This window comes from Gekko japonicus, unplaced genomic scaffold (assembly GCF_001447785.1).
Source record: "Gekko japonicus isolate JY-2015 unplaced genomic scaffold, Gekko_japonicus_V1.1 scaffold92, whole genome shotgun sequence".
Classification (NCBI taxonomy): Eukaryota; Metazoa; Chordata; class Lepidosauria; order Squamata; family Gekkonidae; genus Gekko; species Gekko japonicus.
In genome coordinates, this window is record NW_015169780.1 from 1,616,638 (window position 1) to 1,634,579 (window position 17,942).

General features: G+C 41.8%; 1 protein-coding gene across 1 annotated transcript in view; it reads left to right on the forward strand.

Moving 5' to 3' along the window:
- Positions 1 to 17,942, forward strand: part of LAMA2 (laminin subunit alpha 2) — a 755,002-nt gene that overhangs the window by 487,156 nt on the left and 249,904 nt on the right. The window contains exons 20-21 of the mRNA XM_015416769.1: positions 3,760 to 3,866; positions 13,948 to 14,128. Of these exons, the coding sequence (XP_015272255.1) occupies positions 3,760 to 3,866; positions 13,948 to 14,128 (288 nt within the window). The remainder of the gene's footprint in view (positions 1 to 3,759; positions 3,867 to 13,947; positions 14,129 to 17,942) is intronic.

The following is a 17,942-nucleotide window of genomic DNA, read 5'->3' on the forward strand; positions in this document are numbered from 1 at the left end:
TCAGTAAGTAACATGTACAATAGCTATGAAATGGTGAACAGCTTGCCTAAGCTTTGGTTACAGGGGGGAAAATCCCCCTGGGCAAGTGGAGAATAGGGAAGGCAAGGAAGAGAAGTAGCAAGCCTTTAAGAGGTCCCTAGTTCATTTATAGATGTCTTAGTCCAAACCTTGAATCTAGTCCGTATACTCAGACTTCCTGTGGGAGGGCACTGCTTGACATTCACAGAAGTTGTTTTGCTGAACAGCTTTGGGAAATGCAGGCTTTAATGCCTGGGGGGAGGATTTTATGATTTTTCAGAAGTCCCTGACTCTTAGGAGAAGCTGGTTATAGTTTCCCTCTGGAATAGGGCAAGAGCCAGTCTTCAGTGCTGAATTTCTTCCAAAAGAGAACAATAAAGATTCTTCATAAAGTACATGACTTGGAGCCCAAATGCCAGGGAAGCTGTTGTGTGTGCCTAAGAAGGTCACTCCATGAAAAAAGAGTATAGGGGATTGGGAAACTTGGGGGAAATTAGGAAAAAATAATGAAGTATCTGTGGCATCCATGTCCACATGCATTGCAGTTCCAAATCAGAAACAGCATTCAATTGATTAATAGCATAATGTAATGTACTGTTGTAGGGCATTTTGATTTACTCTTTAACATTTCATTGTCAAAGCAACAGGTTTGAAAATTCAAACTAAGAATGGAATTGCGGCTCCTGACATTGTGCCACTCTCCTTGAGTCACTGACATGCCTGAAGCTCTAAACATTTTCCCAACAGAGACAGCAGCATGGAAGACCGTATCAGGAGTTACAATTTTTAAAACACACAATTTAAAAAGAAGAGATACATTTTTATACTTAACGTTCTTTGCTTTTTTTGTTAGCTGTGTTGATAGTAGAAATTCTCAATATAGTCATGTCTTTGTGTTCGCAGTTACCCTTCTTCTTCTTCTTTTTTTTGCCCTATTACATCTAGATTTCCTTTTTTGCATATTTCTTGGGCAGGCTTCCATGGAGTTTGCCCTGAAGCAGTAAAATCAGAGGGACTGCCTTTACTTTGTTGTTTTCAATTTTTACTGTTCATTAAAGAATCAAATTTGAGCTAGGAAACTTGCAAACGGGAGTCTTGCGCTCAAATTATATTTGGAAATCATTTTCTTTTTTTCTTTTCCCCTTTACCAGTAGTGGCAGTGCCATTTGCATTAGCCAATTCAGATGACAGCCGGGCTTTGTTGCTGTTGCCGCCTTCCAGAATTCCTGCATTCTTCTTCTTAAACATTCTGAAACAAATATGGTGAAACAAATATCCAGGATCTATTTCACTTATATTTCAGATTTGTTTTTTATTATGGAAACATCACAGTTTTGTACTGCATATAGCTGAAGGTTATTCTTCAAGGCAGGTTAGGAGAGGGAATTAAAGTAAACCCCTAATTTTTGTTACTATATGATCATCAGCACAGTTTAGAACATTCCATTTCTCAGCTATTAGTGTTGTAACGGCTATTGATTATTTATATCTCACTACAAGTATACAGAAGAAAATAAATGCCATACACCATGCCTAGAGGTTGTAGCAGAGATGAACAGCTGCTTTTTAGGACCAGAGCAGTTATGATTTTTCCTTTAAATAGCAGCTGTATGGGGGTATGATGGACCCCTGCTCCTTCTGTTCTATGAGGCAAATTTTCACAACAAAACACTGTTCACCACTCTGACTGAGCAGCCTCTTAGTAGCGTGTTTGAATTATAAACTTATAACGTTCTTTGTGTCCCACCCTGTGTTAAATGAGTTATTTAGCTTTTTCTCAGGCCAGAGATTTTTACTGTAACTCAATAGGAGCCCTCTTATAAAACTCCTTTGGAAATGGTTCTTGACATGAAATAAAGTTGAAACAAAAAAGTGACTTGTCTGCTTCCCTCAGATTGACACACACACACACTCCTCCTGACTGGCAACTGCCAAGTCAAAATCCAAATGATGACTGACTCTTCTCTTCTCAGCTGGTGCTGACCAATCAGAGAGAAGAGCAGGGCTATTTTTGGGCAGGAATGCACAGGAACGGAGTTCTGGCTGGTTCCTGCGTTGGCCAAACCCAGCAGGAACTCATTAGCATAATAGGCCACACCCAACAGCACAAACTCATTAGAATTGGCTACATTAGGGGTGTGTGGCCTAACATGCAAAGGAGTTCCTGCTACAAAAAAAGCCCTGGGTTTTGACAATAACGTAAACAGAATAAGAAGAAAAAGGTGGGTGTGGCTGGATGACCACACTTCTGGTAACATGGGGGTGCAGCCTAATATGCTAATAGGCTGTGCTGTCAAGCTTGTAGCCTAATATGCTAATGAGTGTCTGCTGTTGGGTGTGGCCTATTATGCTAATGAGTTCCTGCTGGGCTTTTTCTACAAAAAAAGCCCTGAAGAGGATGCAAGCAGGCAGCAGCCTGTCACTCAAACTGCTTTTCAGTGAGGCATTAACCCCTAATCTCCCAGCTCTCTGAGTTTTATGCACTAAGCATCTTGGTTTTTGAGGTCAGTTCATCACGGGGGACCGCGTGGGATCAGGACTGTGGTGTGAAGAGAGCAGATTTAAGTTCTGCCATACCACATCTCTTTCTTGGCCTGAAGAGCTGCTGCACCACCACCTCCTCCTCCTTCTCTAGAAGCTTGGTGTTATTGCTAGGAGTGCTTTCTATTACCTGCATGTAGCCATTTTTTAACCTTTTTGGACTAGCTGATCTGGCCACACTGATCCATTTCAGGAGAGTAGATAACTGTAATGTGTTCTACCCCAATATGCCCCATCCCCTGAAGATGATTTGGTAGCTGTAATCAATACAGAATGCAGCAGTATCACTATTTACAGTTGTTAGTTGGACTACCCAAATGGCAGTAGTATTACAGTAGCTGCACTAGCTGTTTGTTTCAGGATCCTATTCAATTGCTGGTTTTGACCTTTAAAGCACTTTACCTCCTGGGTCCCATGTACAGTCTGAGCCTGAACGGATGTTGAAATCCTCACAACAAGGGATCAATGATGAGAAGACTCGATGTATCTAAGCTAGTTGGAGGATCTCCTCTCTTAAGACAAAAATGTTTCTGTAGTGTCTCTGTTCTTATTGGAATGGTCGACCAGTTAGAATAAGGGCTGCCTCTTCTATCATCCAGTTTAGGCAGCAGTGTAAGACTGTACTGTTTAGATGGGGTTTGTCCTTACTTGCTTTTAGTAATATTTAATTATATTAACATTGTAGTACGTCAAGTTTCTAGTCTATTTTAATTTTTTCTTTGTTTTATTGCAAAATGGTTTGAGCAGCAAGGAAAAAAATAAAACCAGAATTATTGCCATAGTGCAATGTCACTTCCAAAAAATAATTGAAAGGAACATCACGGTGTTGGTGTGACACTCTAGGATTCACCCAAAACTCTATGATGAAAGCTAGATCATCACACCAATGCTGTGACATCACTTCCAGTTATTTGCTGGAAGTGATCTTGTACCTTGGACTGATATCATGTCCCTGCACTTCTTCCTATCCTAGAATAAGATGAAGATAAAAATTTAAACAAAAAAGGTATAAGCTGAGATAGCATGCTATAGAAAGGATTGGTTTAGGTTTAGCCTATGTCATCTTTTGCTCAGAGTTACTAGCTTTGGATTTTCATAATAAGTATTCATATGTATAACTTAAGAGTTCCTTTTATTCAACATATATTTCATGTCCTCCAAAAATGCATGAATTATGAACCTGTCTTGGTTTCTCTGTAGCTTGCCGCTGTAATATCAATGGCTCATTCTCAGAAATCTGCAATATGCAGACTGGACAGTGTGATTGCAAGCCCAACATTGTAGGGCGTCGATGTGATGCGTGTAAGGTAAGCCATAAGAAGCAGATCTAGCCTAGATGATCCCCCTTCCTGTTTGTTATAATGGAATATGTTCTGATTCAGATGAAACTTCATGCATAATTTCAAACATAGAACAAAGGATGCTAATCTCTCTCTCTCTCTCTCTCTCTCTCTCTCTCTCTCTCTCTCTCTCTCTCTCTCTCTCAGCATTTGAGTGCTAAATAGAACATGATATATTCAGTGCACAGAACTTGTCCACTTTGGGGGGGGGAATTTAAGTCAAGCAAAATAAATATACCGTGAATATTTACTACGTATGAAAGAATGTGTATTTAAGATCTGTGAAAGAGAAATGTTGACAGAATGACTGACTGGCCAAAAAAAACCCCAAAATGTTTTGAGCACTTGCCTTTCTATTATGTGAAAGAGTTTTCTTTGTCATCTTTCAATGTCATGGGTTGTAAATTAAATATTCCACCCTAGTATTTTGACATATATGTAATTCTAGTTTGCAATCCTTTGCTTGTTCATTGTGGAGTGATCACCACTGAAATCATATTTGTTTATGAGCAACCATGCTTAACTATGAGCTGTCTGAATGGTTTTACTCTTGTCTGTGGGCAAAAGTCACTAAAAATATCTGCTATATCAACTCCATTACTGTCTAAACCCTATCCAAATTCAATGAAGGTTATGTACAAAAAATGTCCAGATACAGAATTTGGTAAAGCTTCTGCCTTATACTTCCCCCTCTTTTTGAGAACTCTGTTACAACTAATATGAGCTTCTGAGTGAAAGTGTAGTCACTCAGTGATTTCACAAGATCTCATGCTGTGGTAATCTGCTTCTATATGCAGCATTGCTGCTAATGTTTTTCATTCTCTGAGCACTCTAGATACATGTAAGCTAGTATGAAGTAGTGGATGGAATATCAGATGACATGTGCAGAGATCCAGATTCAGATCTCTTCTCTGTCATGGATGGTTATGGGGTAATCATTATTGAAGAGCTCCCCTCCCCAACTTACCTTGGAATCAGACTCAGAAAACTGAGGTGTCAGCACATGGTCAGGGTCATCCGGAACCCAGTTCTGAAGATTCCATGATATTCTCAGGAACATCATAGGGGGTTCTCTGTGCAGCCCATGAGGATTCTCTGTGTTATCCAACTCCTTTCCAATTGTATTCACTGCTACTGTGACACACAGTGGCAATACTGTGGCAGTAGGCCAGATGGCAATTTAGCATGAGATAATATTTTCCTTCCTTTCCCCTGCTTCCTTTCTGAGGGTCTCAGAAATATAGATTGTAATTTGAAGGCCACTTTCCTGGGAGTAAACTCCATTGAATAATGAGAGATTCATTTCCACTTAGAGCTGCTTAGGATTGCTCCCACAGTGTTTCTGCAGTGTCGGAAATAGAATTTCCTGGATGCCTGTTATTAGAGGACTACATTTCACAGAGTGCAATGGTAACCTTCAGCATTGTACATGTGAGGGCTCAGGAAGGAGCACAAGAAAGGAAGATGTGAGGCAGAAGAAACCTTCCTTCTTGACCACCCGCGCACCCAATCTCCAAGTGGAGACTGGGAGTGAAGAAGGAGGGGAAAGGGCATGAAGAATTTTCTTTTTTCTTGGTTAGCTATCCCATTGCCTATCACTGTAGCTGCAGCAAGAGGAGAAAATTTGAAACTGTGATGTTCCCTTTATTTTGAAGGTAGCATTATGAGGTTTTACTCTGATCTGAACCAAGAAATCTTGATTTTTTTTTAAGCAATAAAGGCTGACTTTGTCAGGATAAATTCTTACAAATGTCACTCAGTTAATACTATTAGCATTTTCATGTTTTGTGGTAACTCTTTTCTCAGATGCAAGTATGTTAATTAGGGTTGCCAAGTCCATTTTAGCCCCCAGTGGGGGACTTTGGGGAGCGTTCCCGGAGGGGGTGGGGCATCCCCGATGTGATGACGTCACGTTGGGGACATCCGCCCCACCTGCCTGCCCGCTGGAAGGTTTCGCACACCCAGTCTCCACTTGGAGATTGGGTGCGCGGGAAACACCAGTTCCCTGCACTTAAAGTGATTGCGGGTGTGGTGGGAGAAGGGTGGTTGCAGGTGTTGGGGCTTGGGGGTGGGGCTTCCCCATCAGCCAGCTGGCCGGCAGCGGGTAGTACCCCCCAAAAAGCGGGAGACCCCTGCCAAACCAGGGGGCTTGGCAACCCTAACGTTAATGTAACTGGAACATTATAAACTGTAATTCAGAACAAAGCTTACGCTATTGGGTACTATGGTTGCCAGCTCTGGGTTGGGGGTGGAGCCTGAGAAGGACGGGGTTTGGAGAGGGGAGGGAATTAAATAGGGTATAATGCCATAGAGTCCACCTTCCAAAGTGGCCATTTTCTTGAACTGATCTCTGTGTCCTGAAGATCAGTTGTAATCCCAGGAAATCTCCAGTCAGCACCTGGAGGTTGGCAACCCTATTGGGCACCCATGGACAAATAAATACATTGAAGTTGTAAAACAAACACCTTTTCCATCCCTCTAGCATGTCATAGCTTCAATCCATGGAATACACTGGTTCATAAGGAAGTTGCTTCAAAGTCTGTTCTTTTATTTCAAGACCAATTACAGTTAGATATTCCCCTGCTTAACACCTGGGTCTCTTTCTTGGCTTAAGCCTTGAAAGCAGTAACCTAGCTCCCAGTCACTCTCCTCCTGAGTCAGGCTCCTCTATTCTTTCAGTGTTTCCCACACTGGATTTTTGTAGCGTGGGCCCCTTCTTTCACTTTGTTGCCTTTGGATGTGCTCTTCTACTCCTCTCCCCATATCCCTCAGTCCCAATTGCTCTTTATTTCCACCCTTACCTTGCTTCCATTCCCTTCCATACAGCCTTCTCCCTTCCTCCCATACAGCTTCACTGTCCACGCCCCATCAGTTCCCGTCTAACCCAGTTTAACCCCATTCTTCTCCAGTCATGCCTCTCCCACTGGCAGCAGAGGGCCTGCTGCTCAGCCATTCAGTTCAAGACCAGGAGATGCCCATTCATCACTGTAGGTCAGCTGACAATCAAACTTCCCCTCACTACTGGTGCCACCAGAACCTTGCTCTTCCAGGACCACTGATTGGTGATGTTTTTGGTCTGAGATAGACATGCAGGGGTGAGGTTCTTACAGGCAGCCCAGGCCAGTCCTCACACATTGTTTTTATATATATATTACCTTTGGACTCTATGTGCATTTTAATTTCATATTCTTATTAGCCTGATATGCTTTCTCAGCCTTTCCCCCCCTGCATTTATTCTATTACTCTATACCTTGGTTTTCTAACACATTACTTTTCTTTCTCTTCAAAAGACCAACTACTTTTGGGCTACAGAAAAGCAGTTCTGCATACCATGTGGCTGCAGTCCTCTAGGATCTATGTCACTGCACTGTGATGTGTCAGGGAGATGTATCTGTAAATCAGGATTTGCGGGTAAACGATGTGAACTGAGCAGGCAGGTGTATATACGGAAAGAGAACCCATCAGCCACCCAGCAAATCCAAGGCCCTCCTCCAAGAAGGGGTTTCATAAGTGCAAGTGGGTGCCCACGGGGTGCTTTCAGACCTGCTACTTTGGTAATCAAAAAGACCATGTACAGCATGCTCTGTATTCCAGCATGTGGTTGTGCTGTGTTGTAATGCTTTAACAATATAACAGAAAGCAATAAAGTATCATTTAAATGTTTTGTCAACTGTCACAACATTGCCTACTACAATGTGTAGCATGTTCAGAAACATGAACAGTGGCTGAGATTGCAGTTCTTTCTACACTTATTTAGGAATATGTCTTAGACACTATTTAATAGGGCTTCCAGTTTGTTTGGGGTTTTTTTACTGGCATATATATATATGCATTGCAGCCATAATAGCCCAGACTAGCCTCATCTTGTCAGTGCTTGGAAGCTAAGCAGGGTTGGTACTTGGACAGTACTTCCCCCCAAGGAAGACTGGGGCTCTATGCAAAGGAGGGCAATGGCAAAGCACCTCTTATCATCTCTTGCCTTGAAAACCCCTGAGGTGGAACTTTATGGGATTGACGTGAGTCAGTTGTGATTCAATGGCACATTTTACCTTTATATAGCCATCAATTTGTTATGAATTTAGAAGTAGTCAGCTTAATGAAATTCCCCATTACCTTTGGCAATAACCATAAAAAAGAGAGAAATGATAAGCAATGCAACAAGGACTGACAATTCACCTCAGTGTGGGAGTATATCTGCTTATGTAAAGGATTAAGTACACAGATTGTCTTCATCCGTTGACTTAAATTGGGGAAGTCCTTGCGGTAAAGAAAGTGTTGCGCCCATAATTACTTGATGGCTCAAGCATGTATATACATAGCAGGGCTACTACAATGTGGGTGTGCATTAGGGAATTATTATTATGCCATATATTGTAAGGTCACTGTTTTATATATCTTGAGAACCAGTCTCGTGGTCCTACACAAATCAGTGCAGAGTTTTAATAACTAAGTCTACCTTAGAGTTAAACTGCCACCAGGCACTAATTAAGTTCCTTTAAAGCATGAAGAAAGCACAGTGGTGGTTTGACAGGGCATGCTGCTCGATGTTGCCACCCCTGCCTGCCTGAGGCAGCCATCCTCTCCTCTCCTCTGAGTACTTCTGCCTGCTTCCTATACCTGGGGCAGCTAATGCTTCTTTCCTTTTCATTCCATCACATCTTTGAACACAGCACAGCAAGCTGCACATACCTGATAAGGCTCCCCAAATTCTCCTGAGAGTTATCTTCTGAGAAGTCAGGAAACTCTTTTGGCCATGCTTGGCTTTCTGCACTATGTGTGCACAGACCAGGGGAAGAAGGGATGGAAAGTTAGCTGCTTTGGTGTGGGCAATGAAGACATAGAAGAGGAGGCAGCAAGGCAGGGATGTCGATAGCACTGGAGATTGCCAAGACATGTAATCTGCCACCTGAGAGCACCAATTTATCTCCCATAATTATAGAGCGGGGCCGTACTAAACTGCAAGACTATTTCTTAGAGGATGAGTATAGTCATTGGATAACATTTAATATTTATTATTTTTCTTTTAGAAATATTCTTAAAAACATTGGCATAGAAAACAAAGAAGAAAATTCAATACTCTAAATTATATGTAACTTAAAATGAGCAGTGAGATAGGAGCCAACTAGGGCACCAAAACTTCAACTTACTGTCATCCCTGCCACACGGGGGAGAGGTACGGGCAAAGTGCGGCTTTTTAAAGCCATACCAAAAGAAACACGCGGCAGCGGGATCACATTGATCCCCTGAGCCACGGCGCATTTCCTCCCCGGCATGATCAGATGCCGGGGGAAGCCACGGTGGGGAAAGGGACGCTGCCAAACTGCGCATGTGTGAGCATGCACAGTTCAGCCAGGACCCTGGGATGCACCGGCAGAAGGACGCACCGGCGATCCCATGGCCGGGCTTGATGCAGCTGTGCTGGAAGGTCCACCTCGGTAGGTGGTGTATTTTTGCTGTGGCTTTTCGGGTGGAAGGGCCGGATCGGGGACAGGTGCGCAATGCTTCCCAGATGTTGCGGTGGGATCGCACCTGTTTGCTGCGCCCCCGATCCGTCCCTCTCCCGACCCCAAACCTTTTGTGTGACCGGGGCCTCAAACTCTGTAATTTGATTCTCATAGTGCACCATAGTCCACATCTTTCTCATCTTGGGAAGAAGCAAGCCAGGTATTGCCATCCAGTCCTCCTGAGTTTCTCTCTGAGTGTTTCCTTAAGATTGAGTGGCAGCTGTGTATGTGTGCAGTGAGGAAATTTACCCCCCCTCCCACTCAGCTGCCATTTAATTTTAAGGAAACATTCAGAGATCTCATCATTACCCCTGCTGAAGTTGTTCCATGAAGTTACCATTAGTTGATGTAGGGGTACTGTACCCTTCTCAGGTTTAAGCAGGCCTTGCCTGATGAAGATATGTTAACTTGGCAGTAATAACAATATTAATATTAAGCTGTACTTTGCATGTAGTCATTTTCATACTCTTATAGTAAATCTGAAAAGCAATAAATATGCATTAAAATCTACCTTATTTTCTGCTTCCTTCTTTTTTATAGTCAGTTGGCCATAGGAGGCTTGCAATTTAACAAAACTGGCGTTATTAACTGGGGAGAAGGGGAAATCCAAACAAATAATAATTGTAAACTGCAAGCTTCCTAGAGAAAAGTACTATAATTAGCAACATGGTTCAGAAATATATGCAGGTATTTATCTGAATATCTAATGGATATCTTCTGCAGACATTTGAACAGTTTCGTAGATTTATCAAAATGGAACATTTAAAACAAATATGGCTCATAAATACATAACCAACATATAAACTAATATATTAAGAATAAAAATATTGCACCAGAACTTGGATAACAGTAGAACTTGATGCCAACATGATTATGTTTACCAGATATCAGTCTTTGACCTTAACTATATGTTATGCTTTTTTGTGTCTGCCCCATTTTCCCAATCTAAAATGGCCTGAGAAAGATGCTGTTTTCCCCACTGGGGCTGCAGTCAGACGTGCCTTTAGATCTGACACAGCTGTGAATGCCTGACGGATCTAAACGGAACGATCAGACAGCAACATCTGGGAAAGGTCCCACAGTCATAAGCAACCTGTGCTGCTCAGCCACAGAAGCAGAGTTAAAAGACACTGGGGAAAGTCCGATTGGCCACAGACGGACTTTCTGCTGAGTGTGCAAGCACTCTCAAGCCATCGGGAAGGGCTACCCAATCCATCCTGACTTGGCACCACTTCTTTTGCTTGCTTAGTGGTATGCACATAACCGCATAAATGATCCATAGTCATGGACTGCCTTGGGGGTTCAATTCCTCGTTTATGTACATGAGAGAAAAAAAGGCAAACCCCTCCCAAAACAAAAACAACCCACTCACCCAAACAAGTTGTCTGATCAGGCAGTGACAGGCTGAGCCCACAGTACCAAGGGGTGTAGGATTGCGGGACTCCATTTCAATTTCCACTGGAGGAAATAGGAACGCTCCCCCTCTGTGCCAAATGGCACGTCTGACTGCAGCCTGGGGAAACTTAGGTGTAGCCATCAGTATACATACTTCAGTTTCCTAGTGGGGAAAATAGATTTTCAGGGCAGCAAAATGGCACAGGCAGGAAGGTTTAAGTCTTTCCCCGCACGCCACAGTCAAAATCCAAACTGGACCCTCAGGAAGTCCCAGATTACATCTGTCTGCCAGGACAGGGATAGACCCATAAACAATGTAATGTATAATTCATTTTCTCAAGTTACCCCATATTAAGTTACCCTCTTTGTAAATGGAACTATAAATATGTGACAGCCAGTCCACATGACTGCCTCCTATATGCAGGCAGTCATTGCTTTCACTAACTTCTTGCTGTCAGTGGTGTGTGCAAAGATGGTCATTTGGTGGTTGGTGCCTTTGCATACCACTCTGAGAGTCAAAGTGGATAGTACCTTTTTAAAGAGAAAGTCCAATCCAGGTTCCTCAGACTCCATTCTCTCCCTGCAGCCATACAGCAGCTATGACATGGGGGAAGGAGGAACTCCTGCCTTCCTCTCCATGTAGTTTTCCCAACCCCAAAAGGTTCCAGGGTAGTTATTGTTGGAAATATATGTGTTTCAAGGTCTAAAATTCAGTCATTATAGGGTTAATGTGTGTTTACCTTGTGTGCTGTTGTTTAGACCGACCTAGAAGGGAACCTGGCACAGAGCCAATGGGAAGAAAGCCTGGGAAAACTGAAGTCTATTTACTAACAATCATTGGTTAATGCAATCAAGTGATTTCCTTCTAGGGGTCAAGAAGAAGAAGAAGAATCTCCATTGTTGTAGACCATGTGGTAAAAGTGTAAAGATGTAGTCTTATGTGTCTTTGTTGTTTTGTAGATTTCCTGTGAACCCTTCCCTTAGAAATAAAGATTTTTGCATAGAAGAAAATGCCTGCTCTCCAGTGAAGCAAAGATCCATTGCAATATCTGAATATTTAACTATTTTGCCAATTTTCCCAACAGTTATTTCCCCCTTTTTGGCTACCCCAGGTGCAGTATTCTGTGCACATGGAATAGCTAAGAAGGGAGAAATAACTTCCCCAGAAGCAGTTTTGTTTGGGAAAATATGTGGACGGGAAAGCAAGATTTCCGTTTTAAAAACCAGATTGTTCTTGCAGCTGCTGTGTGGCTGCAGGGATAGATAGTCCAGTCTGGGGACCACAGACGTGACTCTAACATCTGGTTTGGCTTTGAATTAGGTTTTCAAGCACTTCCAGTATTGTACAAAAAATCAGTGTGCATGAAGCCAGTAGCTCAAAGTTAACATTACCAGCAGGTGCCATTAAAGAACCCATCTCCGGGAACCATTTATTCATTTACATTCTTTACAGTGTGTTCCAAATATCTATTTCCTGCAAGGGCTTGGGTGTACCAGTGGAATTTATGCCATTTTTCCTTTGAAAGTGAAAATTCCCATGCTGCTACCTATACTATTTTTTAATCTGCCCTCATTTTCAAAATGAAAGCCAGTTTAGTGTAGTGGTTAGGACCGCATACTTTAATCTGGAAGAACCAGAGTTTGATTCCCCACTCCTCCACATGTGACTTTGGGTCAATCATAAGTTCTTTCAGTGCTGTTCTCTCAAGGGCAGTCCTCAGAGGAGCTCTCCCACCTACCTCACAGGGTGTCTGTTGTGGGGAGGGGAAGGGAAAGGGATTATAAACCCCTGAGACTCCTTTGGGGAGTGAAGGGCGAGGTATAAATCCAATCTCCTCCTCCTTCTCCTCCTTCTAAAAGAGGTTATCTGTTTCATAGATGGAAGGAGTACCATTTAAGAAAACAAGTGCCAGAGCACCCTTTTTAAAAAATCTAGGCTCTGGTATTTCAGAACATTTGTGATATTTATGTAGTATATCAGAAGGAAAATAAAATATTCTTTTAAGTGAACATTAGTCACTGATCAGAATCCTTTTCACATTGACAGAATTGTGGCTTATGCACAGAATTTTGGTCTGAAAGGGAATTTATTTTTGTCTTTTTTCCTTACAAGTAGAATTTACTATCTTTTATCATGCTATGTATTGGGAGACAATTTTGCATGCTGTGCTTTTGACTTGGCTATATTGTTCTGCATGGCTGTCTGGAGAATTTTACTTCCTTTCCTTTTTTCACTTTGAAAAAGCAACAACAAATGAGATGGTTTCAGATTTAATTAAACCTTAGAATTTAATTGCATGAGTGTAAGTATTTCTTTCTCTTCTTGCTGAAATGTGTGTTTCCTTAGTAAATAGCAGTGAAAAATGAATGTGGCTAGCTATATGCAGATATATAGATGGTCTCTACTTGCTTTGTGGTGGAACCAGCCTCTAAAGCAGAAACTTGAACCAAGCACGTTGGTTTCATACTGAAGTTGTCTTGGCGTTATGGATCAGAACGCAGGACTTAAATTATAAATGGAGTTTGTGGCGAAAGGCCAAGGCCTTAGACCCTACCCCCAAAGTAGGGGCATGGAGAGACAGGGAGAGTTGTGAGATAGCAGTTAATTTTAGTACCAGTGTAACATGTTGGAAAATGTGTATACTTTTTCAGGCATTAGAACCAAAGTTAATTTAAAATGTGTGATACCTGAAATAGCAAATTAGGGTAACAAGATTTCAAATTAATGTTGGGGTGTGCAAAACTTAATTTCTTTGTATTTCTGTATGTATTATTCTGTGTCTGTGTGTTCATAACAAATACAAACAATACTTTTTATATTTCAAATTTTGGATGTTTACATTTTTTGTTATATAATTCAGCCTTCCCATATGAATTCAGGTAAATTAAAAGCAGCATCTGGTGACAAGTAGAGTTGCCAGGCCTCTACATTTATTGAATAGGTACGGCTGTGCACTGTTTATTCTTCCTTTGGCATGAGTGTGAAACTGCTAGACAAACAAATGTAGGAATCTTCACTAGTTTTGCATAACAAGCCAAGAGGTCTGGGTGCTTTTTTAAAGTATAACAGTTGCCAAGCTATTCATTAATCCTTAATCCTCCACTTAAGGTAGAAAGACTAAAAGCTTTCCCTCTGCTTCCTGTGACAGCCTGGAACCTTTGGCGTACAGTCATCCAGAGGCTGTGTTCCATGCAACTGTAATTCATTTGGATCTAAATCCTTTGACTGTGATGAAACTGGACAGTGCCATTGCCAACCAGGTGTTGCCGGAAAGAAGTGTGATCGCTGTGCTCATGGATTTTATGGCTTTGATGAAGGAGGATGCACCCGTATGTATATCATCATGTTTTACTTAGTTGCTGAAGAGTTCCCCTTTTAGTCTTATTCCTTGTGGTCTTTTTTTCAGGGTTCACAGTGTATTTCAGATAAGAACATCTCATGCTAGAGAGACCTGGGGCATTATGTTTTTATGACATTTGAATTTAGGAGAAATTCATTATGCTCAGAGTAGATTTTATTTTATTTTAATTACAGTCAGAGTAGTTTGTACTTTATTTACATTAAAAAAAAATCTCCTCTTCAAATTTCTACAGCTCTGGGGAAAGGTCTGTATCAAACAGACATTAATCACTGCTAATATCGAGAGTTGTTAACTTCTAAAGACCAACCCACTCCCCCAAGATGTGCTTTTCATTTCTTTCTAAAATCCTGGATTTATAAACAGACCTCTTTTGATGGACTGCTTTAGTCTAGGGCTCTTCACAGAAGTTCTCTTCCTCTTTCAGTGTAGGTCTTCTCAGCAAAGCCCATCCAGACGCTCTTAACAGAGGATGATGAGGGGATGTCAAATGCAGAGAAACATTCACTGAAATGTGCTAATCCCAAGCAATGAAAGCCACCAGCTGTGGCCTCGTAATTGTAGTGTAGGTTACACATCAAAAAGAAATCTTAATACAATTGGAAGGCTAAACTAGTCTCAGGAAACATTTGAATGGAGGCATATCATCACACAGAGAAACTGATGTTTTACTGGTGGAACTAGGGTTGGCAGCTCTGGGTTGGGAAATACTCTGAGTTTTTGGGAGTGGAGCCCGAGGAGGGTGGGGTTTGGGGTGGGAAGGGACTTCAGTGGTGTACGATGCCACAGAGGCTACCTTTTAAAGCAGCTGTTTCCCCTAGGTGAACTGATCTCTGATGCCTGGGGATCAATTGTATTAGCAGGAGATCACCACTCACCAACTGGAGGTTGGTGACCCTGGGTGGAACCTAAGGTCCCTGTAATATATAACGTGTAGCCAGAGACATGATCACATAGGGCTGCTTGTAGGTAGGTAGGAAATAGGAAATTCTCTGCTAATTTGTGAAAATGTTAAAATACTTTACCATACCTCAATTCTTTGAACTACTTTCTAGCTGTTATATCATTTAAATTATTATTGAGTGTCTAAGCTCTTTCAGTACTTACTAAACACATCACCAACAATAAAGCAGACCAATTGGTCATTTCTAGTAAGGTACGAATTTTATTGTCAGGGTTCTTTTGCCTTTAACAGCTGTGTGGCAGCCGGGCATTTCCTAGCATAGAGGTGCAGTGATAGGAAAAGCTTCATCTTCTGTGTTAAAGCCACAGGCACTGTGATTGGGGGGGGGGGGGGATGGCAGACCTCTGTTCCATATGGTCTTGGCTGTAGACCAAATTGTCAAAAAAGATAAGACACACATGGTCTTCTGCTACTGCCTGTTTTGCCTAGGTAGTAGATTCAGGTAGGATGCTTCATTGATCCCTACCCTACCACCTAACTGTACTTCCTCTTCCAGTGACATTACTTCGAATCACATACTGCAACTCTGATTTTGTAGTATTCATATTACTTAAGCTTATGGTAAAGGACAAGTTCCTTTCTGCAATTTCCCCAACACTGACCCTCTTTTTCAAGATTCCAAAAAGGCAATTCCCTTCCAGATTCCAAATGTGTCTCTCTTGTATTACAAATTCAGGTAATAAAACTTAATAGTCACTCTAAATGTATCTATTAAAAAGGCTAAAACACTTATTTATAACCTCTCTCCAAACTGTATCACAAAGTCATTTTTGTCACGGGCCCTCTTGGCCAGTGGTTCCCAACATGTACAGAAGTCCAAATTTACTTGGTATGGTGACCCATCCAGGGCTGGCCCAAAGTTTTTTTGTGCCCTAGGCAAACTATGACCTTGGCGCTCATCTAGTTCAGCATCCTATTTTCTACAGGGCTAACCAGGTGGTTTTGAGAAATCAACAAACATCACACAAAAGGCACAGCTGCCCCTACTATGAACTGCAAGCAAGTGGCATTGCTACACACAGAGCCTTTGCCTGTGAGGTTACATTCCAGCCTTTGACTACCCTCTCCATTCCTCCCTTAAATCCCTTCTAAGATTCTAAGAAAAAAAATGACACTTTTACTTACTCAACATGCAGTAAAGAAAAAATACCAACTAATGTATAACATGGAAGATACTGTTTCCAGGGTCAGGTCTTGGTTTCCAAAATACAAAATAGAGCAAAGGAAAGGGCAGCCATTATGGATGGATGGCCCGCAACTCATTTCCAGAGGCTTTGTGACCCACTTTGGGATACTGACCCACAGGTTGGGACATGCTGCTCTTGGCAGCTGTGAGCCTGAAGTGTGCGGAAGAACCTTTCCATTTCAGAAAAAAGCCCTTCCAAAATTATGAGCCGTGAGCTCTTCCTCTGTGAGCGCAAGTGTTGTTGCACTTTTAAGTTATGTCCATGGTTTTGACTTCCAAGAATGAGAACATCCATGAGAACATTGTTTCCTGTATAATTAGGAAACATATTTCTCTGTGTAGAAGACTAGTCAGTGGATGGAACAACTTCTTTAGGGAAATTGCCAACTGCCCAGAAGTTGCTGAATCAGCTAGATTTCCTGAGGAAGGAAAAGGATAACATAAATGAATTCATTTGAGGAGTGATTATTCTTTTCTCTGTTGGAAGCATTCAAATGGTGCAATTATAATGGTCATTTTATATTTCTAATAGCATATGATTGATGGAAACACTTTCCATTTAAGTCTTAAGCTTTTTTCACTGAGGTAATTGGCATGACTCAAAAACATAAAGCTGGAACTCATGTTTACCCTGCTTTTTTTTTTTACAATCCAATTTTACACTTCCTAAAAATGAAGTTCAAGGTGATGAAATCTCCTTGCTCTGCGTATAGTCCCCTCTTTATATGTACATGTCTTTGGAGTGCTTGCCCTGCCTCTGTTAGGAGCATACAAAGCTGCCATGTACTTAGTTTGACTACTGCCCCACCCATCTTGCTCCAGTGCTGTCTGCTGTAACCGGCAGGAGCTCTTGAAAGTCTCAGGCCCAATCTGCATCTAGTATTTGCTCCATTGTTGTACCAAACCCACACTGGAACAGAAAAAGATGCGGCTCAAAACCACATTCAAAGGACGAATCCACATGTGTGTTTCTTGCCAGTTTCCTGACATTTTCGCTCCTGTCCCCCAACAAACTGTCTTCATTTGCATCTGGTTTCATGCTGGCAGTGTGCCAGTATAAAAATCAGTGTTTGCATATGTTTCCCGCCCTCTGTGACTCCATTGTCATAGCTGCTCCGCACTGGTTTAAATGAATGCTGTTCTTTGCTGCTCTAACCCCTCCTTTCTGGTTTCGTTGTGCTGTCAACCTAATGCAGACATTTTTGAGCCATTGCTCCGCTAATTCTTAAATAATTCCAACTGGTGGCGCACAATAAACTAGGTGGTAACTCGTGGTTCGATTCCAACAGTACTCTTTTCTCTTTTTACTAGCTAGCCCCCAAATTAATTGTTAAAATTTTTATCTTGTTTTGAAGCTTTTATTTCTTGATCCCTTTTACAGACCGACTGAACATTTTTAAGTTCACTACTGGTGCAGTAAGAGCTTACATTTATCTCAAAATGTTTAAATTCAGAAATGGCATTTCTAATTTTATTCCCGCTTGGCTCTATTTCCTCATAGCTATGTACCAGCCCTCAAATCTTATCTTTCAAAACTTATCTCTCCACTTTCAAACCATTTATTTTCTTGACCCCCCCCTGCTTTATGGGACATTTTTAAGTTCACCGGGGGGGGGGGGGGGTCCTTCGAGCTGT